The sequence below is a fragment of the Carcharhinus amblyrhynchos genome, unplaced genomic scaffold, assembly GCF_965287045.1.
Source record: "Carcharhinus amblyrhynchos unplaced genomic scaffold, sCarAmb.v2.hapA scaffold_89, whole genome shotgun sequence".
Lineage (NCBI taxonomy): Eukaryota > Metazoa > Chordata > Chondrichthyes > Carcharhiniformes > Carcharhinidae > Carcharhinus > Carcharhinus amblyrhynchos.
In genome coordinates, this window is record NW_027649829.1 from 111,542 (window position 1) to 139,483 (window position 27,942).

Genomic DNA, 27,942 nt, shown 5'->3' on the forward strand with positions numbered 1-27,942 from the left:
GAAGCCCATGCCTAATATGGTCGGTGACGAAGGTGGGGATTCCCCGCCCTGGATGATGATTTGGAGTGAATCATTTTCCGGAGGCAAATTTCTCGTAATGAGACAGAGTGACAAAAACTCCTTCCTCACTCCGAGCACGTTTTATATTCACATTGGCGAGATCGGCCGTTGGATCCAGCAGCAGAGAGCAACTCTGTAAGTAGTATTTTACAACAAAAAAAAATGAAATTTACATTGAAACTGACCTGGGCAAAAAGTTTAGAAAACTTTTAGAAAAGTTTTTTTCAGAAGTTCGCGCTGAACATTTTCTTAGTAATGAAAATTAGACTGCCAACTATCTTTCAACAATCTCAGAGGAAATATATTCTTCAGGGGGAGAAATATATTTTTCGAAGTTATTTAGAAGTTTGTTTTGTGAATGTTTGTGTCACTTTAGGGAGTGTGATACAGTAACTCGCTCCTTCGCTCTGTTTGAGTGATACATCTCCCCAGAGATGCTCCCCACACTTCTTTAACCTCAACATTTTCTGTTTCTTTATCGTTTTAATTAATAATTAATCTGTAATTAATCCTTGTGTTCAACGGTTTCACAAGAGCCCCCCCCCCCCCCCCACCTCACCCCGTCTCCAGCGGAACCGATGATCCTGTTACAGGAATCATTATAATTTCTGGGACAGGGAGTCACTCAGTGGAGGGAACAATTCATTTTCTCACCCCTTTTAGTTTGGGCCGTGTGATGTTGATGTGACGGTGCCTCATGTAAACCCGGAGGGGGGGGAACAGCACAGGGCGGGAGGGTACGGGGGGGGGGGTCCGGCAGCATTCTTATGATTAATTCATGGATGGAGAGGGGGGGAAAAGAATTTCGAGGATTAATAGAGTTGGACATTGGAGTGGGGACGGGGGGGTATGTGTGTGTGTGGGGGGGGTATGTGTGTCAGTGTCGGGGGTGGGGGGGTTTGTGTCAGTGTCAGAGGTGGGGGGGGGGTTCTGTGTCTGTGTCGGGGGTGGGGGGGGTTCTGTGTCAGTGTCGGGGGTGGGGGGGTTCTGTGTCAGTGTCGGGGGTGGGGGGGTTTGTGTCAGTGTTAGGGGTGGGGGGATTTTGTGTGTCAGTGTCGGGGGTGGGGGGGTTTGTGTCAGTGTCGGGGGTGGGGGGGGTTTTGTGTGTCAGTGTCGGGGGTGGGGGGGTTCTGTGTCAGTGTCGGGGGTGGGGGGGGTTGTGTCAGTGTTAGGGGTGGGGGGGGGTTCTGTGTCTGTGTCGGGGGTGGGGGGGTTTGTGTCAGTGTTAGGGGTGGGGGGATTCTGTGTCAGTGTCGGGGGTGGGGGGGTTTGTGTCAGTGTCGGGGGTGGGGGGGTTTGTGTCAGTGTCGGGGGTGGGGGGATTCTGTGTCAGTGTCGGGGGTGGGGGGGTTTGTGTCAGTGTCGGGGGTGGGGGGGTTTGTGTCAGTGTCGGGGGTGGGGGGGTTTGTGTCAGTGTCGGGGGTGGGGGGATTTGTGTCAGTGTCGGGGGTGGGGGGTTTTGTGTGTCAGTGTCGGGGGTGGGGGGATTTGTGTCAGTGTCGGGGGTGGGGGGATTTGTGTCAGTGTCGGGGGTGGGGGGTTTTGTGTGTCAGTGTCGGGGGTGGGGGGGTTTGTGTCAGTGTCGGGGGTGGGGGGGTTTGTGTCAGTGTTAGGGGTGGGGGGGTTTTGTGTGTCAGTGTCGGGGGTGGGGGGGTTTTGTGTGTCAGTGTCGGGGGTGGGGGGGTTTGTGTCAGTGTTAGGGGTGGGGGGGTTTTGTGTGTCAGTGTCGGGGGTGGGGGGGTTCTGTGTCAGTGTCGGGGGTGGGGGGGTTTTGTGTGTCAGTGTCGGGGGTGGGGGGGTCTGTGTCAGTGTTAGGGGTGGGGGGGTTCTGTGTCAGTGTCGGGGGTGGGGGGGTTTTGTGTGTCAGTGTTGGGGGTGGGGGGTGGTCAGGATAACATTGTCGCCCTCTGCCAAACTGGCTCACAAATAAAGATCCGGTGATGCGGGATGTTACGGCATGGCCCTCTGTGGGATCTTGCTGTGTATCGCAATGTTTACCAGCACGTTTCTGGGATCTTCCTTTGTAAATCTTCTCCGCACCCTCCCCAGTGTTTGGATAATCCTTCAATAAACAAAGCGACCAGAATTGTGTAAAGTTCCCCCCAGTCTGTTCTGAACAAGGTTCAAAACGGGTTTAACATGAAGTACAACCAGGAGTTTTACAGCAAGAACGAGGCCTTTCTGCCCATCAAGTCTGTGCTAGCCCATCAAACAACCAATCTATTCTCATCCCATTTTCCAGCACTTGGTCTGTAGCCTTGTTTACTGTGGAGTTTCAAATGCTTCTGACATGTTGGGGGTTCCTGCCTCTTTCACCCATTCAGGCAGCCAGTTCCAGAGTCCCCAAATCCCCTCCAAATCTCCTCTCCCTTTTCTTAAATCTGTGATTCCTCCGCCCAGGGGAATGATTCCTTCCTATCTATGTCCCTCTTGACTTTTTTTTAACAACTCAAGCAGGTTCCCGCCACCCCCACCCCCTCCACCGAAGTGCCCAACTTGAATTGGGCTTGCCAGCGATGCCACTGCAGTCGAACAGAGGGTCAGTGCTGAGGGAGTGCTGCACTGTCAGAGGGTCAGTGCTGAGGGAGTGCCGCACTGTCAGAGGGTCAGTGCTGAGGGAGTGCTGCACTGTCAGAGGGTCAGTGCTGAGGGAGTGCCGCACTGTCAGAGGGTCAGTGCTGAGGGAGTGCCGCACTGTCAGAGGGTCAGTGCTGAGGGAGTGCTGCACTGTCAGAGGGTCAGTGCTGAGGGAGTGCCGCACTGTCAGAGGGTCAGTGCTGAGGGAATGCCACACTGTCAGAGGGTCAGTGCTGAGGGAGTGCCGCACTGTCAGAGAGTCAGTACTGAGGGAGTGCCACACTGTCAGAGGGTCAGTACTGAGGGAGTGCCGCACTGTCAGAGGGTCACCAGTTCTCTAATACTGGACGGAGAGGCGTGTAAATACGTTCTAACCCCAGTCGATTTCTCACTCAGACACATCGGAGGAGGATGAGGGAGGAGATTGGAGCCGGAGTGGTCTTCCTGGTGCGCTTGGTCCGCAGACGGAGTGAACTGCAGCCGGACAAGATTGAGGAGTTTGGGAAGAAACTGCGCGAGGTGCTACTCCAGAAATACCAGGGACATTGGTACCCAGCCAATCCCAGCAAAGGACAGGCGTACAGGTAACCAAGAGCCACTCACTGTGTTGACCTGTCTCTGTGATGTGATATTCTGGCCATTCGGCCCCTCTGCTCCAGGCTGGCATTCCTGCCCCACACCAGCCTCTTCCCACCCTCCTCTCCAACTCCATATCTATCAAGGGAACAGTTTGGATATTGGGTCAGTGCTGAGGGAGTACCGCACTGTCAGAGGGTCAGTGCTGAGGGAGTGCCGCACTGTCAGAGGGTCAGTGCTGAGGGAGTGCCGCACTGTCAGAGGGTCAGTGCTGAGGGAGTGCCGCACTGTCAGAGGGTCAGTGCTGAGGGAGTGCCGCACTGTCAGAGATGCTGTCTTTCAGGATGATCCATTAAACTAAGGCTCCATCTCCCCTCTCAGGATGGATGTGAAAGAATTATTTGTAAGAACAAGATTGGGGGGAGGGGGGGGAATTGGGGTGGAGTTCTCTTCAGTGTCCAGAGGCCAATGTTTATCCTTCAGTAAAAAAAAACTATCATTGTGCTTTATCATCACATTACTGTCTGTGGGATCTTGCTGTGCACAAGTTGTGTGTTGTTTTTCCCCACAAAGGTGGCCATACTACCCCCCCCCACCCAAAAAAAAACCTCTTTAATTGCCTGAAATACTTTGGGTGGTCCTGTGTGGGGACAGGCGCTATCGAAATGCAGCTCTGCCTTTTGGCACTTGTCCCTGCAATACCGCCATGGCCCACGCAGTGGTGATAGTGCCCTCAGTGCGGTTGCGCTGTGCCATCTACTGGCGGCGCCCGTTATTACAGGAAAAGTAACAACAACTTGCATTTATATAGCACTGAACCAAGAGCAAAATATTGGTCTTGGTTGGGAACCTGAAATTTAAACAGAAAATGCTGCTGAGAATTTTTGCAGCATTTTCTGTCTGTTTTTATACATTGCTATTTATATTGTAAAAATGTTTCTGTGTTTGAGGATTTCGAGTCAGAATGTCAGCCAAATAGTCAGAATTGGAGGAGTGCAGAGATCTGGCAGGAGTAATTTGACAGATTTTGAGTGGAGGTTGGGATTAGGAGCTGCTGTCAGTTGGTGAGTGACTGGGGGGGTGGCGAACGGTTAGTTTGGGGTGAGTTTGGAAATGCAACAGTAATGTTGCTGAATATTCCATCAGTTAATTTTCCCTTCTTTCTGACAGGTGCATTCGGATAAACAGGAACCAGAAAATAGACCCCACACTGCTACTGGCCTGTCAGGACTGTGAGCTGGACTATAATCAGCTGAAACTTCCCAAGGAGATTACACTGTGGATCGATCCCAGAGAGGTGTGGTGTCGGTGAGTCTACACACAAATCAATTTGCAACAGAGACTGACACAGAAGCTTGTCTACAATCAATCCCAGTCTGAGTATTGTGTTCAGTTCTGACCAGTTCCCTTTGGGAAGAATATCAGGACCTTGGAGAGCGTGCGGAGAGAGATTTACCAGAATATTGTCTTTGACAAGGTCCCATATGGGAGCTTAGTTAGGAAGGTTCAGTCGCTAGGTACACATGGAGAGGTAGTAAATTGGATTAGACATTGGCTCAATGGAAGAAGGCAGAGAGTGGTAGTGGAGGATTGCTTCTCTGAGTGGACCCCTGTGAAAAGTGGAGTGCCGCAGGGATCAGTGCTGGGTCCATTGTTGTTTGTCATCTTTATCAATGATCTGGATGATAATGTGGTGAATTTGCTGATGATACAAAGATTGGAGGTGTAGTGGACAGTGAGGAAAGTTTTCAAAGCTTGCAGAGGGATTTGGACCAGCTAGAAAAATGGGCTAAAAAATGGCAGATGGAGTTTAATGCAGACAAGTGTGAGGTATTGCACTTTGGAAGGACAAACCAAGGTAGAACACACAAGGTAAATGGTAGGACACTGAAGAGTGCAGTAGAACAAAGGGTCTGGGAATACAGATACATAATTCCCTAAAAGTGGTGTCACAGGTAGATAGGGTTGTAAAGGCTGATTTTGGTACATTGGCATTTATAAATCAAAGTATTGAGTATAAGAGTTGGAATGTTATGGTGAGGTTGTATAAGACATTGGTGAGGCTGAATTTAGAGTATTGTGTACAGTTTTGGTCACCTAATTACAAGAAAGATATTAATAAGGTTGAAAGAGTGCAGAGAAGGTTTACAAGGATGTTGCCAGGACTTGAGAAGCTGAGTTACAGAGAAAGGTTGATTGGTTAGGACTTTATTCCCTGGAGCGTAGAAGAATGAGGGGAGATTTGATCGAGGTGTATAAAATTATGACGGGTATAGATAGAGTGAATGCAAGCAGGCTTTTTCCACTGAGGTTAGGGGAGAAAAAAACTAGAGGACATGGGTTAAGGGTGAAGAGGGAAAAGTTTAAAGGGAATATTGGGGGGGACTTCTTCACACAGAGAGTGGTGGGAGTGTGGAATGAGCTGCCAGATGAAGTGGTAAATGCGGGCTCACTTTCAACATTTAAGAAAAACTTGGACAGGTTCATAGATGAGAGGGGTGTGGAGGGATATGGTCCAGGTGCAGGTCAGTGGGACTAGGCAGAAAAATGGTTTGGCACAGCCAAGAAGGACCAGAAGGCCTGTTTCTGAGCTGTAACGTTCTATGGTTCTAATATTCCCAGGGATGAGGGGGCTTCAGTTCGTGCAGAGACGGGGAGAGGCTGGGATCGTTCCCCTCGGAGCAGAGAAAGTTCAGGGGGAGATTGAATCGAGGTGTTCAGAATCACGAGAGGGGAGGGGGGATTTGGATGGAGTGAATGAGGAGAAAGTGTTTCCAGTGACAGGAGGCTCAGTAACTAGAGGGGACACAGATTGAAGAGAATCGGGAAAAGAACCAGAGGGTGGGGGGTGATGAGGAGAATTTTATTTTGGACACACAGCGAGTTGTTGTGATCTGGAAGGCGCTGCCTGAAAGGGCAGTGGAAGCAGATTCAATAGAAACTTTCAAAAGTGGGGGGGGATGGGGTCTGGGTGTCTCTCGCCCGTGCGCATGCTGTGCTATGGTTTGGGGGCCAGGCGCGCACACTCTCTCGTTCTCTGTGCAGTGAGTTTCTCAGTGCTGTGTGTGGTGGGTGTGCGGGAGGCTGTTTTGTCACCACCGTGTCTGAGGTTCACACTAGGTCTGGTTTTCTGAATCTCTGTAGGTCTGGAGAGGGCAGTCAGCCCTTCACCGTGGCTGAGTTTGAACAGGACTCCAGGAAGCCGGGATCGCAGGACTCTGAGCACAGCAGTGAAGTGTCGTCGGAGTGCAGCACATCCGATTACCACTCAGACACCTCATCAGACGATGAGGAACATATCAAAGGACAAATGACCAAGGAGCCGATGGCAAAAGCTGCTGCCACTCCTCACAGGGTGAGTGACAGGACTATCGAGTATCTGGACTGGGGGTTAGGGGGAGGTCAGAGTGAACAAACTCTCAGCCACATTCACCACTTGATTAAACCTCCAACTGCCCCCATTACCCAGCCCAAACTGAGACCCATTCAACCATCTCCACTTGTCACTCAATGACCCCACACTGACCTCCCGACTTCAGCAACCCTTTCCCTGTAACCCCCTCCAGCCCCTACACCCCTCCCTATCTCTGTAACCCCCCCTCCAGCCCCTACACCCCTCCCTATCTCTGTAACCCCCCTCCAGCCCCTACACCCCTCCCTATCTCTGTAACCTCCTCCAGTCCCTATACCCCACCTTATCTCTGTAACCTGCTCCAGTCTCTATACCCCTCCCTATCTCTGTAACCTCCTCCAGTCCCTATACCCCTCCCTATCTCTGTAACCTCCTCCAGCCCCTACACACCCCTCCCTATCTCTGTAACCTCCTCCAGCCCCTACAACCCCTCCCTATCTCTGTAACCTCCTCCAGCCCCGACACCCCTCCCTATCTCTGTAACCCCCTCCAGCCCCGACACCCCTCCCTGTCTCTGTAATCCCCTCCAGCCCCTACATCCATCCCTATTTCTGTAACCTCCTCCAGCCCCTATACTCCCTCCCTATCTCTGTAACCTCTTCCAGCCCCAACACCCCTCCCTATCTCTGTAACCTCCTCCAGCCCCACCACCCTTCCCTATCTCTGTAACCCCCCCCCGCCAAGTCCCTACACCCATCTGAATCCCAGTAATCCCCTCCAGCTCCTACACCCCTCCCTATCTCTGTAACCCCCTCCAACCCCGACACCCCTATCTCTGTAACCTCCTCCAGCCCCGACACCCCTCCCTATCACTGTAACCTCCTACAACAGTATGGTGTACTGGCCTTCATTAATCGAGGGATTGAGTTTAGGTATGGTGTACTGGCCTTCATTAATCGAGGGATTGAGTTTAGGAGTCGGGAGGTAATGCTGCAACTTTATAAGACCCTTGTCAGGCCTCATTTGGAGTATTGTGCGAAGTTCTGGTCGCCTCACTATAGGAAAGACGTAGAAGCTATTGAAAGGGTACAGAGGAGATTTACAAGGATGTTGCCTGGACTGGGAGGCATGCCTTATGAAGTTAGGTTGAGGGAGCTGGGTGTCTTTTCCCTGGAGAGACGAAGGTTGAGAGGCGACCTGATAGAAGTTTATAAAATGTTGAGAGGAACAGATAGGGTGGATTCTCAGAGGCTATTTCCCCGGGTTGAAATGGTCGCTACGAGAGGACACAGATTCAAGGTGCGGGGAGGAAAGTACAGAAGTGATGTTAGGGGTAAGTTTTTCACTCAGAGGGTGGTGAGTGAATGGAATCGGCTGCCGTCAGTGGTGGTGGAGGCGAACTTGCTGGGGTCTTTTAAAAGGCTTCTGGATGAGTATATGGGGTTTTATGGGATTGGGGGTTATGGATAGGTCTATAGATTGGTAGGTGTTGATGTGATCGGCGCAACTCGTGGGCTGAAGGGCCTGTTTGTGCTGTAGTGTTCTATGTTCTATGTTCTAACCCTCCCTATCTCAGTATTGTCCTCCAGACCCTATACCTCTTTCTATCTCTCTAATCTCCTCCAGTCCCTACAACCCTCTGAAATCTCTGCGAATCCTCCAATTCCGGCCTCTTGAACATCCCCCAATTTCTGTCACTCCGCAGCCGTGCCTTTAGTTGCCTGGGGGGCCCTAAACTCTGGAATTCTCTCCCCTAAACCTTTCCAACTTTCTCTATCACTCTCATTCTTACTCTCGCTCTGTCTCTCTCTTTCCGGCATTTTAATGCAACATTAATCCAAGGCTCTACCTGCCTTTTTAGGGATCCCACAGTCACTATCTGGAAGAAAGGGAGGGGAGGTCTCCCTGGTATCCTGGGACCAATATTTATCTCTCAAACATCGCTTAAAAAGTGCTCTGGGCCATTGCTGTTTGTGGGATCTTGCTGTTGCAGAGGTGACTGCTGCGTTTTCTACTATTTAGCAGTGATCACACTTCAGATGAATGATTTCATTGGTTGTGAAATCTTTGAAGTGGTGACAGGCCCTGGAGGAATGCAGGTCTGAACACAGGGGACTGGGCTGGGGATGAAAGGGAGTTTGTGTGCTTGGAAATGTTGTTTAGTTACTTCAATTGATTTTCTTAGGTTTCCGGAAGTTTCTCCTTCCCCGCGGCCACCTGGCCTCAGTACCCTCACAAGCTGGTGCAGTACACCACTGCTTTCTACCAACCTGTACCCCTGGTCAGTTACTACCTGATGCCCAGACCGGACAGCGCATTGCGACCTCCGCCAGGCTTTCTCCTGCCTCAGAGGCAGCCACACCGTTCAAAGATGGGCAAAAGGCATAAATGACCAGCGTCCTGGCTGACCAGATGGATCGGATACCTCACCGTCACTGAGCTGTGACCAACCCTGTGCTTGACCACGCTGTACTAATACCTATGGGCAAGTCTGCAATCGTGTGTGCATGTGGGGGGAATATTGCTGTATACAGCACCGTGTGTGTGAGAAATATTGTTGTATACAACATTGTGTGCGTGGGAAATATTGTATACAACATTGTGTGCATGGGGAATATTGTTGTATACAACACCGTGTGCGTGGGGAATATTGTTGTATACAACACCGTGTGCGTACCTGTTCGTGTGTGTGTGTGAATGAGTCAGAGAAATATTGCTGTATGCACTCTGTGAGAGAATGATTGAAGAATATTGCTGTATATAACATTTTGTGTGAACGAGTCAGGAATAATTACTGTGTAATTATTGAGAAGAATAATGCTGTGTACAACACTGCGTGAATGATTGGGAGAGAGGAATATTGCTGTATACAACATTCACTGAGTGAATATTGCTGTGTACAACACTGTGTGTGTGGGTGAATGAGTCAGGAATATTGTTATATATAACACTCAGTGTGTGTGTAAGTCACTGCCTGTATGGTTCATACCATTGCCTGTCTGTATGTAGTTTATACAGAAATTGAGGCAGTTTCTGTATATAAATCTAAACACTCAGGGATATCAGAAAATATCATCTTATGTGTCCACATTGCCTAGCAGCTGTTTGTTATTTATAATATTTCTATTGGAGAGTGTGTGATATTAAATTAAAATAACCCAGAGTCACTGTTCATATGTACCTGTCAAATCATCATCTGTCTAATTTATGGAATATATATCATGTTTGTGTACATTTCTTATATCTCCTGATCACTGTCTACACCCTCCTGTTGAAATCTGAGCTTCTCTCGGGTACGAAGCTTAACTGTGATGCCTGTCATAGTCAAATAGCTCATCCACATCCGCCGAGTGAGGCTCCCGCGGGAGCCTGGTATCAGTGGAACGAACTGGAGTTCAAAAACATTGGGACAAAATCGAGGATTGAAATGGTTTTTAAAAATGAATATTGGGTAGTTTAAATTATATTTGCCAGGGTGGTACAATGGTTAGCACTGCTGCCTCAGTGCCAGGGACCCGGGTTCAATTGGGTAATTTAAATTTGCCAGAAAATGATCTGAAAGATTGGATTTGGGGAACTGTTTCCAGAGGTTGAGAGGCTGAGGAACAAGTTTGGATCTCTGGGAGTTTATTTTTTTTATTTGTTGTTCTCCCTTGATGTGTGACTGGTTATTCCAGGGTCCCTGTATTGTCCTCCCAGGCTGGGGAAGGGTCTCCCAAATCAGCTTGTTGTGTCCATTCATTCCAGAGGCTGTGTTAACACACTGATCCCATGGTCTGCTGCTGCCATTCCCCACTGCCAGCCTCAAACAGGGAGTGCTGTTCCCAGCTCAGTAATCATGATGCCAGTGTTGGACTGGGGTAAACACAGTAAGAAGTCTCACAACACCAGGTTAAGCTCCAACAGGTTTATTTGATAGTAAACCCACAAGCTTTCGGAACAGTGTTCCAAAAGCTTGTGGGTTTACTGTCAAATAAACTTGTTGGACTTTAACCTGGTGTTGTGAGACTTCTTACCCAGCTCAGTAACCCAGGGACAGCAACTCCCCAGTAGGGAGGAGAGGGAGCCCACTACCCACACCCTCATCCACTTCATGTCTCTCCAACTTGTCACAGATGTTAGAGCAAAAGCAGTGTCACTGCTCCTAATTTATGAATGGGGGAGGCTTTTATAAAACTCAGTATTTATTCACTGTCAGCTAACATGTTGAAGTGTTTAGTTAAATGGGGATTGTTAGCAGTTTATTCTCAATGTCTTACCCTTGTGTGTGTGAAGGAAATTGAACCACTACGCTCAAAATCAAATTTACCAGCTGCTGTTTGCATTTCTGTAAAGATTCTCACCGTGTTCATTGGCTGCGAGACCTTTTGGGATTATCGGCTGAGGGAATGTTGGTCAGTCATTGGTGAGAGAGATAAGGCACTGAACTCTCTGATCGCAGAGTGCTCTCCCGTAGCGCCCAACCCCACTGCCAATCTGTGTTAACACGGACAAAATTTAACATTTATTAATGCATGAAATTTAACCTCAAATAAAAACATTTAACTAAAAATTAAAGTTTATTCATTAGTCACCATAAAGCTTACATTAACACTGCAATGAAGTTACTGTGCATTTCTCCTAGTTGCCACACTCCGGTGCCTGTTCGGGTACACTGAGGGAGAATTTAGCATGGCCAACGCACCCTAACCAGCACATCTTTTGAACTGTAGGAGGAAACCAGAGCACCTGGAGGAAACCCACAGACATGGGGAGAATGTGCAAACTCCACACAGACAGTGACCCAAGCCGAGAATCAAACCCGGGTCCCTGCCACTGTGAGGCAGCAGTGCAAACCACTGTGCCACCCACAGACTACTACAAGGACAAACAATATTCATGTAATACAAAGTTAAACTTTGCATTAATGTTTTACTTTGTATTAATCAAACTTTAAATTTTAAGGACAAACAATATTAACACATAGGTTTAACTTTAATAAAGGAAGACCAATATTTCTAAGAGAGAATTAAGTTGGGTCTGTGTTGTTCAGCATAGTCCTGATGTGTTTTAAGGTTGAGATGTTGTATTGTCTGAAGCGGAAGGTTTGAAGTTGTAAGAATGTCTCCATCTGTTATGGCTCTGCAGTCAAGTAAGAAGTCTCACTACACCAGGTTAAAGTCCAATAGGTTTATTTGATAGTAAACGCCACAAGCTTTCAGGTGAGACGACGGAACAACATTCCAAAAGCTTGTGGTGTTTACTATCAAATAAACCTGTTGGACTTTAACCTGGTGTTGTGAGACTTATTACTGTGTTTACCCCAGTCCAACACCAGTATCTCCACATCATGACTGTAGTCAAGATGCCAGATGTTGGTTCAATAGGTTGGCTCAGGTTCACAGGGAGGGGGCGAAGGCTCCTTGTTCAGCTGGACTCACTCCTATCTTATCACAGGATCTAAACACTGGGTGCTGTGGATTTACTGATCTTTCCTGAGACTCTGCGAGTGATGAGGGCTCATGGTCAGCGGGAAGTGATTCTGATCTCAATGCTTCCCTCAATCACCACAAGGAACCACTGAGTAACTCTGTTGTGAATTAATTAACCCTCCCAGCCTCACTCAGTCATTGCTGGACAGTCCTGTTCCCCAGAAGGTTTTGTTCTCCAGCCGCTCCATCCTGATGCTTGGGTGCTGTTGTCACAAGGCCCCATAATTCACATTAACAGGTCTCCCCTGTCAAAAGGTCATCATTAGATGGTTCATATCGATAGATCGTGAATCTATTTTGATTCCTAGGAGAGAACAAACAGCAGAGTTCACAATGAAAATAATCCAACACTTTGGACAAGTGAGTAAAAGAGCTGTTCAGGAGTACAGACCCGTTAAATTCCACTCAACATCCTGGGTACCAATGACAGCTGGAAAATGGGTCACAGAATGATACGGTGATGGAACACAGAGTACAGAGGAAAGGTAGATTATAGGGGAGGCAATAGGCAAGAGCTGGACACTCCACAGGAGCTGTGCTGACCCACAGAGGGAGGGTCAGAGGATAGAGTTAGAGAACCCTGCAATAGTTCCTGCTGCCACTGTGAGGGGGGTGTGTGGGGATGGGTGGTGAGCACGGAGATGTGGATATTGAGTGAAAGAAGGAAATCCGACATGGCTTTCCCAGTGACTGAATCCTCTGATGTCCAGATTAAAAAGTGCAGGAGGAAATTGAACTACAACGTACTGCATTTATATAGCACCTTTTATAGAAAACCCAGAAATGCTTCAGGGGGAGATATCAAAGAATAGTCAGAATTTGGACAGGGAGGTTTAGGGAGGGAATTCCAGAATTATTATTTTTTGTTCACAGAATAGTGTTGCTGGCTAGGCCTGCATTTATTGTTCATCCCTAACGGTAATTAAGAGTCAACCATTGCTGTGGGTCTGGAGTCACATGTAGGCCAGACCAGGTAAGGTCCGCAGGTTTCCTTCCCTAAAGGAAATATAATATACTGCGAGGCCTGGATAAAGTAGACATGGAGCGATGTTTCCACTAGAAGGAGAAACTAGAACCAGAGGGCACAACCTCAGGCTAAAGGGACAATCCTTTAAAACAGAAATGAGGTGGAATTTCTTCAGCCAGAGAGTGGTGAATCTGTGGAACTCTTTGCTACAGAAGGCTGTGGAGGTCTTTTGAGTGTCTTTAAGACAGAGATAGGTGGGTTCTTGATTAATAAGGGGATCAGGGGTTATGGGGAAAAGGTAGAAGAATGGCGATGAGAAAAATATCAGCCATGTTTGAACAGCAGAGCAGACTCGATGGGCTGAGTGGCCTAGTTCTGCTCCTATGTCATATGGTCTTATGAACATTAGCCCAAAGCAGCTGAAAGCACAATGCCAATGGTGGAGCGATGGGGACTGAGGTGTACACAAAGTGGACAGAATTGGAGTGGAGAGATTTGAGGTTTGGGGGGTTGGCTCAGTTACAGAGATAAGGAAGGGGTGAGGTTAGAGATGAATGTGGAAACTAGAATGGGAAGGTTAGAACTGAATCAGTCAGTGAGGACAGGGGTGATATCAGACTAGGATAAATAATGTCATTAATGAGGGTTTCACTAGCCCTTGAGCTGAGGCAAAGACACAAATAAGTGACATGACAGGGGTGGAAGTACACAATCTGGGTGGTAAATATTGATGACAAAGATGCCGGCACTGGACTGGGGTGGACACAGTAAGAAGTCTTAACACCAGGTTAAAGTTCAACAGGTTTATTTGGTAGCACGAGCTTTCGGAATGTCACTCCTTCAGGTGAGTGAGGAGTAAACTCAACTTACAAGATAATGGTTGGAATGCAACTCTTTACAGGTAATCAAGTCTTAAACAGACGATGTGAATGGAGAGTGGGTTAAACACAGGTTAAAGAGTTAGTGGGATTTTGTAAGCCCAGGCAAGTCATGGGGGTTACAGATAATGCGACATGAACCCAAGATCCCAGTTGATGCTGTCCGCATCTGTGTGGAACTTGGCTATCAGTCTCTGCTCAGCGACTCTGCGTTGTCGTGTGTCGTGAAGCCGGCCTTGGAGAACGCTTATCAAAGATCAGAGGCCGAATGCCCGTGACAGCTGAAATGTTCCCTGACATGAAGAGAACGCTCCTGCCTGCTGATTGTCGAGCAGTGTCCTTTCATCTATTGTCATAGTGCCTGCATGATTCCCCCAATATACCATGCCTCGGGACATCCTCTCCTGCAGCGTTTGAGGTAGACAACGTTGGCTGAGTTGCAAGAGTATGTGCAGTGTATGTGTACAGTGTAGTGTACACTGGACATATCGCACTCTCTCTCCTGATCAAAGTCACTGATAGGGATTGTGAATATCTGAGGCTCCAGCACTGATCCCTGCAGCACCAGTTACATCCCGCCAACCAAAAATCACCCATTTGTTCCTCCTCTGTTTCTGTCCATTAACCAATCCTCAATCCATGCTATATTACCCCCAATCCCCTGAGCCTGTATCTTGTGGAACATGATGTGGAGATGCCGGCGTTGAACTGGGGTAAACACAGTAAAAAGTCTGACAACACCAGGTTTAAGTCCAACCGATTTATTTGATAGTAAACTCACAAGCTTTCGGGGTTAGTCCCTTCGTCAGGTGAATGGAGAGTTCTGGCTTCAGACAGAGCATATAAAGCACAGACAGTTTACAGATTCTTGATTAGAATGCGGATCTTTACACCTAACCTGCTGTTCAAGTCCTAAAGTGGCCGACAATGTGAGTGGAAGGAGCACTGATCACAGATTAAAGAGATGTGTATTGTCTCCAGACAGTACAGTAAGTGAGGTTTTGCAAACCCAGGCAAGTCACGGGGGTTACAGATAGTGCGACATGAACCCAAGATCCCTGTTGAGACCGTCCTCATGTGTGCGGAACTTGGCTATCAGTCTCTGCTCAGCGACTCTGCGCTGTCGTGCCTTGGAGAATGCTAACCTGTAGGTCAGAGGCCGAACGCTCGTGACCACTGAAGTGTTCGTCAACAGGAAGGGAACAGTCTTGCCCGGTGATTGTCGAGCGATGTTCATTCATCCGTTGTCGTAGCGTCTGCCAGGTCTCCCCAGTGTACCATGCTTCGGGACATCCTTTCTTGCAACGTATCAGATAGACAACGTTGGCCAAGTTGCAAGAGTATTAACCGTGTACCTGGTGGATGGTATTCTCACGTATGATGATGTCATCCATGTCGATGATCCAGCATGTCTTGCAGAGGTTGCTGTGGCTGGGTTGTGTGGTATTGTGATCACTGTTCTCCTGAAGGCTGGGTAGTTTGCTGCAAACAATGGTCTGTTTGAGGTTGCGCGGTTGTCTGAAACCAAGAAGTGGGGGTGTGGGGATGGCCCTGGTGAGATATTCGTCTTCATCAATGATATGTTGAAGACTCCGGGACTTCTGTAACCCCCGTGACTTGCCTGGGTTTGCAAAACCTCACTTACTGTACTGTCTGGAGACAATACACATCTCTTTAACCTGTGATCAGTGCTCATTCCACTCACATTGTCAGCCACTTTAGGACTTGAACAGCAGGTTAGGTGTAAAGATCTGCATTCTAATCAGTAATCTGTAAACTGTCTGTGCTTTATATGCTCTGTCTGAGGCCAGAACTCTCCATTCACCTGAAGAAGGGACAAAACCCGAAAGCTTGTGAGTTTACTATCAAATAAATCAGTTGGACTTAAACCTCGTGTTGTCAGACTTTTTCTTGTGGAACAACTTGTTGTGTGACACCTTATCAAATACCTTCTGAAATTCCAGATACATTCCTCATCCACTGGTTTTCCCAGTGGGATAAGACTTGCTCCTTTCCAATCCATGGGGACTGTTCAGCAGCGAGAGGATAACAAGCTGGAAGTGACTGGTTAACGCTGCTCAATGATAGGGTGGATTGAAGCATCCTCACAGCTCAGTAAATGGACAGTTCTAGAGTTCAGCAACATCGAACAAACATTATACACTAAAAACAGGATTCAATGGAAACAGTAGAACATTCTGGAACTCACCGTCGCTTTCGGAATATGTAAATCCCAATGCCAGCAACAACAAAAACAGCAACAAGAATTCCGATTCCCAATCCAACTCTTGTTCCAGTAGAGGGTTCAGGACCTAGAGACAGAATTAAGCCATTAACAGACTGGGACACACTCACAAAACTAAAAGCAGAGACTTTCAGTACCGAGTGGGCCAGATGCTCCTGTCCCAAAGTGCACGTTTTTTGATGCTCCCAGTTGGGAGATGCATGTCAGCCATTTCTCCCACAGCTGGAGAGGAGGCGCCATCAGGACAGTACTGGAAACAAGCGGGAAGACAGCTGAGTGACTTATATCTGTTTTTAATCTTATTTAAATGTTATTATTGGGCCCAGGACAGAATTTTCCAGGCCTGATAGCATCTCCCACTCCGCCAGGAGTATTTCACTCCTTTGGCGTTTAAAGTAGCTCCCCACTTGCAGGGAACTAGCCAGGAGACCCTGCCGGAGTGAAGGGGGGGGGGGAATAGGGCAGCGGAAGAGGGTGCCCCCAGGGCATGGACACCCTGGCTGTACCAGCCTATGCCCCCTGGCACTACCATTCGGCAGTGGCAAGAGGATGGGGCCTGCAGGGCAATTGGTGGGGGTGAGGGGTCCTGCTGGCACTCTGCAGATAGGATCAGTCAGGGCTGGAGGCAGGCTTGCAATCGGAGTGGAGGGGGGAATTGTCACTGCTGAGGTGGGGAGGCTGGCGGCTGGAGATTGCAGTGCTCCTGGGTGGGGGAGTCGGTGCTGGCCTGGGAATGCTTGTTTGGACCATGGGGTGTTGTGAGGAGCAGCACTGCAGAGGTCATGGGGCTGGTCAGCCTCAGCGCATGCACAGAGTTCTGGGATTGTCAGGTCAGGCATGAATAGGTCCCCCCCCCACCCCCCGAGCTTTTAATGATATTCACAACTGTGGCCTCTGCATTGCACAGAGTGTGGGAGATTCGAGCCTGAACTCCCACTGAAAAAACAATCGTGAATTACATCATTTTTCCTGCAAATTCAGCACCTAGAATTTTTTTGGGAGAATCGGGCCCACTCTTTCAGAACCATCCCTAATACAAACAGATCCCTGGTTAATTCTAGTCCTGGAGGGATGTAGGAGGTTAGATACCAATAATCACACAGACACCAGGCCATCCCAAAGCTTCTTGCACAGACACTGCTCCATAATGTAATCGATACATGCTTTCCAATAGAGATAACTGGACATTGAACGGCAGCAGCCCCCCTTCAATTCAACCCAACAGCATGCTGAAATAGAGGAGGGAAATGGCAAGATAGCCATTTGATTGCGTGGAGCTCTCAATCAATATTACTGATCTTTGACGCAAAATGGTGATACAGGAGTCTGGGATGTAGGGTTGATTCTGTGAGTATTACTATGTCACACAGCTCTCCCAACTTGGACATCAGTCCCCAGATGTTATTGAGGGGACTTTGCAATGTCAACCAGGCTGGGTGTGTCTGTGTTGTTTCCTGATTCGATACCTGGGTCACAGCCAGTGATCCCTTCAGTTTATTCTGGTTTCTCTGTCTTGTGGTTTCATACAAACTGATTGAAGTGTCTGAGCAAGTCAGAGGGCAGTTAAAAGTCACCCAGGTTAATGTGGGACTGGAGTCATATTTAGACCAGACTGGGAACGGACGACAGGTTTTCTTCGCTAAAGGGACATTAGTGAACCTGTTGGGGTTTTACAACAATTTCATGGTAATTTCTACATTCCCAGGCCTAATTATTAATTTTGAACTAAATACCAGACTGGAATTGAAACCTCTTACCTGTTACAGAGAGAAGGACAAAATTAGTTTGCTCCTGTTGATATCCCGCACCCGTCTCCTCATAAAACTGACACTGATACTCATTCTGGTCTGATTCCCTGAGGTCAGAGAGCAGGACTGACCAGTTTCCTTGTTCCAGTTGATCTTTGAACAGCTTTGTTCTGTCTCTGAACCGTGGATTTTGTTCTGTCAAATCATCGTTTCCATTTATGTACGTGTGTAAAAATTCACGTTTGGGAGTTCCCCAAGTCACCAGTAAGTCCGAGACTGGGACATTCCCTCTATAGGTACAGGGCAACACAGCCTGCTCCCCAGGGAACCCAGAAACTGGGACAGGCGAGAAATCTGGATAAGATTGAAAGTATTTATCCACAGATATAACCTCCCTGCTGGTACATTACATTCCAAGCTTCACATGGTTACACTGCAATGCTTGATTTACAAGAAGCACTGATCAGTACCTCACTGCTTTCATTTCATTAAGTTCAGGAATGTTCCATTTATAATGTTCTGTGCACAATTCAGCATTTTTTTAAGACGAAACGTCTCAACATCAAACTATGAAACAATTAAAACTCAAAATGTTCTGACAACTCTCTTTCTCCACAGGATCGTGTGGAATGCTGGATTACACCTGGGTAAATATTCTCTCGACTGACTTCACCCAGTGTTATACCCAATTTTTATACCCAGTTTTTCAACAGATGGGTTTGGGTAAAATTTTCCACACACAATTCCAGAAACACTAATGCTAGTGGGAATCAGGAATCCTCAGAGTTCTGTATCTGAGGGACAGGAAGGTGAGAAATAACAATTCCCAGTAGTTAAAGGATCAATTACAGGTAAGAGTGACCCACACCACTCACTCTCACACAATCAGTTACAGGTAAGAGTGACCCACACCACTCACTCTCACACAATCAGTTACAGGTAAGAGTGACCCACACCACTCACTCTCACACTATCAGTTACAGGTAACAATGACCCACACCACTCACTCTCACACAATCAGTTACAGGGAAGAGTGACCCACACCACTCACTCTCACCCAATCAGTTACAGGTAACAGTGACCCACACCACTCACTCTCACCCAATCAGTTACAGGTAACAGTGACCCACACCACTCACTCTCACACAATCAGTTACAGGGACGAGTGACCCACACCACTCACTCTCACACAATCATTCTTGGTCGGCATAGTAGCATAATTGTTAGCACTGCTGCCTCTCAGCACCATTGACCCAGGTTCAATTCCCGACTTGGGTCACTGTCTGTGTGAAACATGAACGTTCTCCCCGTGTCTGCATGGGTTCCCTCCAGGTGCTCCAGTTTCCTCCCACAGTCTGAAAGACGTGCTGGTTAGGTGCATTGACCCGAACAGGCACCAGAGTGTGGCAACTAGGGGAATTTCACAGTAATTTCATTGCAGTGTTAATGTAAGCCTTACCTGTGACAAATAAATAAACTTTACAGCATTTCAAACCTTCCAATGTTACTTGCTGTCTATCAGAATGATGCAATGTAAGCGCTGAAAACACATGCAGTAGTTTAGAAACAGATTTACCTGGTTCAATTGTGTTTGGTCCAGGTGTAGGAGGTCGCTCTAAAGAAAACATCATGTGTTTAGTATTGTGAGTGACACAAACTGCAGAAATGATCAAAGAGTCTATCGGGCTTTAGGGAAAAACATCCAGGGAGGAACTGATCAGGAACAGGGTCAGCAGAGTGAAAAGTCCAACGGGATTGCATTAACTGTGATGGGTAGAATGGAAGTTTTCCAGAGTTCCCCCGAGCAGGATCATTCCCAGACCACCACCACCACCACCACCAACCCCCTCCCCTCCCCCCACCACCACCGTTGGAGAGAATACTGGGATACACCTTCAAAGTAAGTGCACTGGCTCTTGTAAAGGCTGCCCAAGAAGTGCTGTAGACCCCACCTCCTGCACCCCGACATCTGGAGACAGATGGAGCACGTTTCTGGAGAGTGAGTGCAGCTTGGTGGCACCGTTAACTCCATCCATCACCCAGTTTGATAGTTCTATCCTCAGGGCTCAGCCAGCTCTGTCAATGGGTTATTACCGACACACCCTTAGTGATGACCAGTGAATTCTCCCTCAGCTGAGAGAGGGCAGTCAGTGATAATCAGCAGGAGGTTTCCAGGCTCATGTTTGACCTGAAATTGTGAAACTTCATGGAGTTCAGAGTCAATGTTGAGGATTCCCAGAGCCACTCCCTCCCGACTGTATATCACTGTGTCCCCACCTCTGGTGGGTCTGTGCTGTAAGTGAGACAAAGTATACACAGAGATGGTGATAGGGGAGTCTGGGATGTAGGGTTGATTCTGTGAGTATTACTATGTCACACAGCTCTCCCAACTTGGACTCCAGTCCCCAGATGTTAGTGAGGGGACTTTGCAATGTCATCCAGGCTGGGTGTGTCTGTCTTGTTTCCTAATTCGATACATTGGTCACAGTCTATGATCCCTTCAATTTTATTCCGGTTTCTCTGTATAGTGGTTTGATACAAACTGATTGAAGTGTCTGAGCAAGTCAGAGGGCAGTTATAAGTCACCCAGGTTAATGTGGGACTGGAGTCACATTTAGACCGGACTGGGTAAGGACGGCGGGTTTCCTTCGTTAAATGGACATTAGTAAACCTGTTGGGGTTTTACAACAATCCAACAGCTTCATGGGCACTTTTATTGGCACCAACTTTATCAGCAGGATTTTACGGCCTCCCTCAAGCAAGACGGAAATTCCTACCCAATGTCAATGGAGATTTCCGTTGTCGGAGGCTCGGCCGCTCCGATTCTGGTAGGCAGGAGTTCCGGCCTGTATTTCCACATTTTTATTCAATAAATTGAAATTGAATTCTGAAAGTGCGACGGTGGGATTTGAATTCACATTCTCTGGGATTATTAGTCCAGGTCTCTGGATTACAAGTCTAGTAGCATAACCACTGCACGACTGAACCCATAAAAATCAGAGGTTAAATACAGAAAACCTGAAACAGAAACCTCTCACCTGTGACAAAGAGATAGACGAGATGAGTTTGCTCCAGTTGATATCCTGCCTGCGTCCTCTTGTAAATCTTACACTGATAATGGGTCTGGTCTGACTCCCTGAGGTCAGAGAGCAGGACTGACCAGTTTCCTTGTTCCAGTTGATCTTTGAACAACTTTGTTCTGTTTCTGAACCATGGCTCTTGTTCTGTCAAATCATCTTTCCCATTGGTGAATTTGTGTAACATCTCAAATGTTGCTGTCCACCAAATCACCATTAAATCAGAGACTGGGACATTTCCTTTGTAGGTACAGGGCAGCACAACCTGCTCCCCAAGGAACCCAGAAACCAGGACAGGCGAGTCACCTGGGAAAGATTGAAAGTATTCATCCACAGATATAACCTCCCTGCTGGTACATTACATCCCAAGCTTCACACGGTTACACTGCGATGCTCAATTTACAAGAAGCACTGATCAGTACCTCACTGCTTTCATTGGCGTGGGAAGGTTAAAGCTCAGACATTGAGAGCCTTTATCTAAAACCAACCTGCACTGGATATTTGTAAGCACGGAGCAGCTGGACAACACTTCGAATCACATGTTTTCCATTTGTACACGTGCTGGGAGAACACATCAGGATATTGGTCACCTCCCCTTGGGAGAAAAATCACAGACTGGGGAGGTGGACAATGTGAGGTGGAACTCAGGAGCTGAAAACTGACCCTGAAATGTAAGTGGGTGGGGGAGGAGGTACCCGAGGATGTGGAATGGGGTTTGGACAGGTTGGGGGGGACAGTGATGGATGGGTACACTGTGTAGGGGCTGAGGCAGCACCTGATGCTCTGAAAGGGGCTGAGGCAATGTGGATCCTCACCTGTCTTCACCACTAACCTGTCAAACCTTGCTCCTCCTCCCAATACAGCCAGACTCTGCCCCCTCCCAGGACTCAAAGCCCACCCCCCAGTCCTGATGACTCCCTACTCCCCACACTCCATCTGATCCCAGGAGTGTCCCAGACTCACGAGTATACAAGAATTAGAAGCAAGACTCAGCCCTCAGGTGCTTCAAGCCTGCTGTGCCATTCAACACTATCACAGCTGATCTATGCCAGCCTCACTTCTGTGCAAAGTGACCACTTATTTTAAATCAGTGACTCCTGGTTCTAGATTCTCCTACAAGAGGAAATATCCTCTCCACATCTACCCTGTCGATACCCCTCAGCAGCTTAAGGGTTTTGATCAAGTTGCCTCATACTCTTCTAAACTCCAGCAGATACAGACCTAACCTCTCCACCCTTTCCTCATAAGACACCCAGCCCCTTCCTTTATGAGTTTAAACCTTCTCAAAGCTGTTTCTAACACATTTACATCTTTCCTTAAAAAAGGAGACACATACTATACACTATACTCTGGATGTGGTCTCACCAATGCCCTATTTAACTGAAGCATAACCTCCCTATTTTACATTCAATTCCTCTTACAAAAAACAATAACAGTCTATTAACTTTCCTAATTTCTTGTTGTACTTGCATATCTGCCTTTTGTGATTCATGCACAACACCCAGATCCCTCTGCAGGACAACAGCTTTTCTTCCCTAATGGGTCATAGAATCCCTACAGTGCAGAAGGGAAGACTACTTGGCCCATGGAGTCTGTACCAACTCTCCAACAGAACACCTTACCCAGGCCCTATCCTCGTAACCCTATACATTTACCCGCTAATCCACCCAACCTTCACATCTGGGGAAACTAAGGGGCGAGTCCAATCCAATTGTTTTCGCTGAAGAGGGTGGGGGATCTCATAGAGACTTATAAAATTCTAACTGGACTAGACAGGGTAGATGCAGGGAGGATGTTCCCAATGATGGGGGAGTCAAAAAACAAAGAAAATTACAGCACAAGAACAGATCCTTCAGCCCTCCAAGCTTGCACCAGCAGTCCAGAAGCAGGGGTCACAGACTGAGGATTCAGGGTAGACCATTTAGGACAGAGATGAGAAGACATTTCTTCACCCAGAGAGTGGTGAGCCTGTGGAATTCATTACCACAGGAAGTAGTTGATGCCAAAACATTGAATGTATTCAAGAGGTGGCTCCCCCATCATCAGTAACATCCTCCCTGCCTCTACCCTGTCTAGTCCAGTTAGAATTTTATAAGTCACTATGAGATCCTCCACCCACTCCAGCGAAAACAATTCTGACCTAGTTAATCTCTCCTCATACACCAGTCCCAGAATCAGCCCGGTATCCCCTGTGGGTGCCTGCTGCACAATGTTGAAAGTATTAGTGAGCAGTGGTATGAGGCAGATGGTCTTGGAGACATTTGTATTTGTAAGTAGCACAGCTCATCTGATGAATTTGGCCCTCTCTGTGTCGTGAACGTTTCAATGACCACTTGGAAGATGGCAAATGGAGTGCTAGTTCCTCCTGCTGATTATTGAACTTGTTTGATTTTCTTTTGCTCCTACAGAGACCATAACTGGAACGCAGCAAGCATAGTCTCTTCAAATGATGAGCAAAACCAATGCAAATTCCAGTGTAATTCTGAATAACAATACTGATAGAGTGTGCACTTCAAGTGAACCAGTTTGGTTTGCAGAAAAATGTCTTCCCCATCAGCTTTTCCCATGAGATATTATAATTTTAAAGTTTATTTATTAGTCACAAGTAAGGCTTCCATTAACACTGCAATGAAGTCACTGTGAAACTCCCCTAGCCGCCAAATTCTGGCACCTGTTCAGGTCAATGCACCCTAAACAGCACGTCTTGCAGTCTGAGAGGAAACGCACGCAGATATGGGGAGAATATGCAAACTCCACACAGACAGTGACCCAAGCCAGGAATTGAACCCGGTTCCCTGGCGCTGTGAGGCAGCAGTGCTAACCATTGTGCCACCATTTATATTCCAAAGTTATTCCTCCACCCCTACAGTTACTGATTGCAAGAAGCCTCCATCTTGCTCTTGCTAAATCGACGTTGACCTTGTTTTTTGACAATCCATGTAATGTCTGTACCACCTGGGAGCCAGATAATGGAAAACTATCTGGGTGAGAGTCAGTAGGTGAATATTTCCACTGGCAGCCACTGTTCCTTTATTCCAGCATTCCTTTAAGCTATTCTGTGTAAGCTGTCTCATCATAATAAATTCAAATGATGGAAGCGATTCTCCCAAAAAGTGCTGAATTGGTGGGAAAACTGGTCTAGATCATGACTGTTTTTTCAGTGCAGCTTGAGACTGAATCTTCCCAGTCTATACACTGCAGAGGTCACAATGGTGAGTCCCATTAAAAACCTGGCCAGGGGCCTATTCACAGCAGAGTCCATTAACTCTAGAACTCTGCGCGTGTGCAGTGGCCCCGATCTGTCAGACTCCCCAATTGCTGGCCTGCTCGGGACCCCCCCAGTGCTGCCCCCCCAGCAACACCCCTCCCACAGCCCAATCACAGTCCCCAGAACAAGTCCCGGGCCAGCCCCGAACCCCTCCCTCTCCCCATTCCAGACCGCCCAGATGTCGAGCCTCCCACAGTGGCGATAACCCCACCTCCCCTCAGAGGCAGACCCCCCCCAACAGGAGGCAGACCAACCCCACTCACCCCCACCCTACCAGGAGGCAGACCCAACCCCACCACCCCCCCCTCCATTCTCCGGGGGGGGGGGGGGGGGGTGTGGGGCAGAACCACCCACCCTCACCCTCTCCCCCCATGGAGTCAGGCCCTCCAACTCCCTTAGCTCCCCCCCCAATCACTGGCCTCCCTCCAGTCCAGGCCAATCCCCAAGTAGAGTGGCAGCGGGACGCCTCCCCACCCCGCCCGCACCAATCATCCCCTAGGTCCCACCCAAAATAGGCCCTGCTCCCTTGGCACTGCCCAATGCCCCATGGTGTCCCCTGGGCATGGGCACTTTGCCCCTTGGGCAGTGCCAGGTAGCACAGGCTGGCACTGCCATGGTGCCCATGCCCAGGGGGCACCACACCGCACCACCCAACCCCTTGGGGAGTTCCAATCGTCCCCCTGCACTCCAAAGGGGTTTCCCACTAGTTCCCCGAATGTGGGGAGCTAGTCTAATCCCCGCCAGAGTGAAATACCCCTGGCGGTGGTGGGAGATTATATCGGACCCAGCACAGAACTTGCTGTGGCCGATAATCACATGTAAAACAGATTTAAAACACATTAAAAAGAGACTGAAATCACTTGTCTTTCTTCCTGCCAGTTTTCAGCGTGGTCCTGACTGCGACTGTTCTCTGGGTCTAGGAGACATGCATAGGTCGGGAAAACGTGCGCGAATCCTATGAAATGGCTGGCATGCGCATCCCCCTACCCGACTGCCAGAAAATTTGCGGGACACGATGGGAGAATCGCCCCGTTTCTCCTTGGCACATCGGATATGGTAGTTTATCTGTCCAATTTAAAACAGGACCCAAATTATGATCAAAAATATCCATGTCTCATCTGTCTCTAATCTCCCTGCTTTGTACCTCCCACGAACTAATGACGAGTGCACAATGAGAAAGGGACATAGTTACATGGCAAGCTGCCCACACCAGCCCATCCGCTTGGCTTGGCCCAAGGTGGACTCAGGGCTGCCACACCTAGGCCCCTAATGGCCAAGTGCGTGCCTCAGGGGCTGGGCACGTAGGCGCCCAACGGGCTGAGGGAGCACACACACACGCACTGGAGGCCCTGTCTCCCCTCTGACTCAGTAAACCAGTTGGGGTTTTACAGATGGGCAGCATGATGGCACAGTGGTTAACACTGCTGCCTCACATCACCGGGGCTCCAGGTTCCGTCCTCAGTTTGGGTTACTGTCTGTGCGGAGTCAGCACATTCTCCCCGTGTCTGCATGTGTTTGCTCCGGTTTCCTCCCAAGTCGAAAGACGTGCTGGTTAGGTGCACTGGCCATGCTAAATTCTCCCTTAGTGTACTCGAACAGGCACCAGAGTGTGGCAACTAGGGAAGTTTCACAATAACTTCATTGCAGTGTTAATGTCAGCCTACTTGTGACACTAATAAATAAACTTTAAACTAAACAATCCAACAGCTTCATAGCTACTTTTATTGGGACCAACTTTATATTTCCAGATTTTTATTTAATAAACTGAATTTAAATTCTGACAGTGCCATGTGGAATTTAAAACAGAAATGAGGAGGAATTACTTCACTCAGCGGGCCCAAAGTGCAGTGGACACCAGAACACGAAACAGATTTCAGGAAATCGATAGGATTTTGATTAGTAGCGGGATGAAAGGTTATGGAGAGTGGACAGGAAGGTGGAGGTTAAGTGCCATGGTGGGATTTGAACTCATGTTCTCAGGATTATTAGTCCAGGTCTCTGGATTACAAGTCTAGTAGCATAACCACTGCACGACTGAACCCATAAAATCAGAGATTAAATACAGAAAACCTGAAACAGAAACCTCTCACCTGTTACAGAGAGATAGACGTGACAACTCTTCTCCCAATGATATCCTGTACTTGTCCTCTTGTAGATCTGACACCGATACTCACCCTGGTCTGACTTTCTGAGGTCAGAGAGCAGAACTGACCAGTTCCCTTGTTCCAGTTGAGCTTCGAACAGCTTTGTTCTGTTTCTGAACCGTAGTTCTTGTCCTGTCAACTTGCTGCCATGGATAAACTTATGCGTAATTTCAAAGATCGATGTGCCCCAGATTACTAGTAAATCTGAGACTGGGACATTCCCTTTGTAGGTACAGGGCAGCACAACCTGCTCCCCGAGGAACCCAGAAACTGGCACAAGCAAATCACCTGGAAACGATTGAAAGTATTTATCCACAGATATATACGCTGATACGTTACATTCCAAGCCTGCTCCTGCCTCCAATACAGCCAGACTCTGCTCCCTCCCAGGACCCAAAGTCAACTCCCCAGTTCTGATGGCCCTACTCCCCACGCTCCTAAAACATTCCCAGCTCAATTTGACGCCAAGGCTGTCTGAGAATCCTGAGTAAGAAGTCTCACAATACCAAGTTAAAATCCAACAGATTTATTTGGCAGCACAAGCTTTCGGAGTCTTGCTCCTTCATGAGGTGAGTCAGCTGTTCACCTGATGTAAGAGCGAGACTCTGAAAGCTAGTGCTGCCAAATAAACCCGTTGGACTTTAACCTGGTGTTGTAAAACTTCTTACTGTGCTAACGCCAGTCCAATGCTGGCATCTCCACAGCATGAAAATCCTGAGCTGAGGACCCCATCCCAGACCCATTGGACCCAATCCCAGTTCTACTTTGATTCCAGTGTCACCCAAGCACCCATCCCAGTGTCACTGAGTGTTGCGCAGTGTCCAGATCCCACTGTTCACATCACAGGGGTTAATGGGAAGCCATTAACTGCCTTCCTTTCAGCCCTGATGATCGTTGTGTGCGATGTGAAACTACCGTGTCCACTCCCTTGTTGGGTCCACTTGCAATACACGCAACACCTTAAAACAAGCTGTATACCTGATCCCCCCAACCCTTTAATCAGTGCTGAAATGTTCCAGCAGTCACAGCTCTTACCTGAAACATCAGCAACAATACTCATCAGCAGCAGCAGCAGGAATAGTCTGTGGAAGTTGTGTCCCTGCAACAAGAAAACTCAGTGACCCCCTTTACAACAGATTCAGTGCAGGGATGGGGGCTGTGGATGGGATTTCACAGCGGCTCCTCGTCAGGGAGTCCAATCCTGGTGAAGATGAAGTTCCCCCCCCTTTCACCCCCCGCTCTGAGACACTGACAGTACCTGCAGCTCCTTTCCATCCATTCCCCCAGATAAAAAGCTGAATCATGGAATCCCTACACTGCAGATGGAGGCCATTCAGCCCATCAAATCTGCACCGATTCTCTGACAGGGCACCAGGCTTCATTCCCTTAACCCCATGTATTTATCTTACTAATCCCCTAAATCTACACATCTTTGGACACCAAGGGGCAATTTATAATGGCCAATCCACCTAACCTGCACATCTTTGGGGTGTGGGAGGAAACTGGAGCACCTGGAGGAATACCACGCAGATATGGGGAGAATATGCAAACTCCACACAGACAGTGATCTGAGGCTTGA

The 27,942-nt window shown here is 48.2% G+C and overlaps 2 protein-coding genes across 2 annotated transcripts; one reads left to right on the forward strand and one right to left on the reverse strand.

Moving 5' to 3' along the window:
* Positions 1 to 97: 97 nt before the first annotated feature.
* LOC145338016 (maternal B9.10 protein-like) lies at positions 98 to 10,444 on the forward strand. The gene is made up of 5 exons (XM_080182785.1): positions 98 to 195; positions 3,034 to 3,221; positions 4,384 to 4,521; positions 6,358 to 6,568; positions 8,751 to 10,444. The coding sequence occupies exons 2-5, from the start codon at positions 3,049 to 3,051 to the stop codon at positions 8,955 to 8,957; spliced, it is 729 nt and encodes a 242-aa protein (XP_080038911.1). The 5' UTR covers positions 98 to 195; positions 3,034 to 3,048; the 3' UTR covers positions 8,958 to 10,444.
* On the reverse strand, positions 9,868 to 27,642 carry LOC145338022 (uncharacterized). The gene is made up of 8 exons (XM_080182793.1): positions 27,622 to 27,642; positions 25,080 to 25,135; positions 20,913 to 21,298; positions 19,451 to 19,489; positions 17,884 to 18,228; positions 16,091 to 16,193; positions 12,273 to 12,340; positions 9,868 to 9,953 (listed from the first exon to the last, which is right to left on the reverse strand). The coding sequence occupies exons 1-8, from the start codon at positions 27,640 to 27,642 to the stop codon at positions 9,868 to 9,870; spliced, it is 1,104 nt and encodes a 367-aa protein (XP_080038919.1).
* Positions 27,643 to 27,942: the final 300 nt, after the last annotated feature.

Coding starts and splice junctions, on each gene's coding strand:
- LOC145338016 (XM_080182785.1), top strand. CDS start 3,049: ATGAGGGAGGAGATTGGAGCCGGAGTGGTCTTCCTGGTGCGCTTGGTC. Junction 3,222..4,383: donor AGCAAAGGACAGGCGTACAG/GTAACCAAGAGC, acceptor TCTTTCTGACAG/GTGCATTCGGATAAACAGGA. Junction 4,522..6,357: donor CCCAGAGAGGTGTGGTGTCG/GTGAGTCTACAC, acceptor GAATCTCTGTAG/GTCTGGAGAGGGCAGTCAGC.
- LOC145338022 (XM_080182793.1), bottom strand. CDS start 27,642: ATGGATGGAAAGGAGCTGCAG. Junction 21,299..25,079: donor ACTGGCAGGAAGAAAGACAA/GTGATTTCAGTC, acceptor ATGTACCAGCAG/GGAGGTTATATCTGTGGATG. Junction 18,229..19,450: donor ACCAAACACAATTGAACCAG/GTAAATCTGTTT, acceptor AATCTTATCCAG/ATTTCTCGCCTGTCCCAGTT.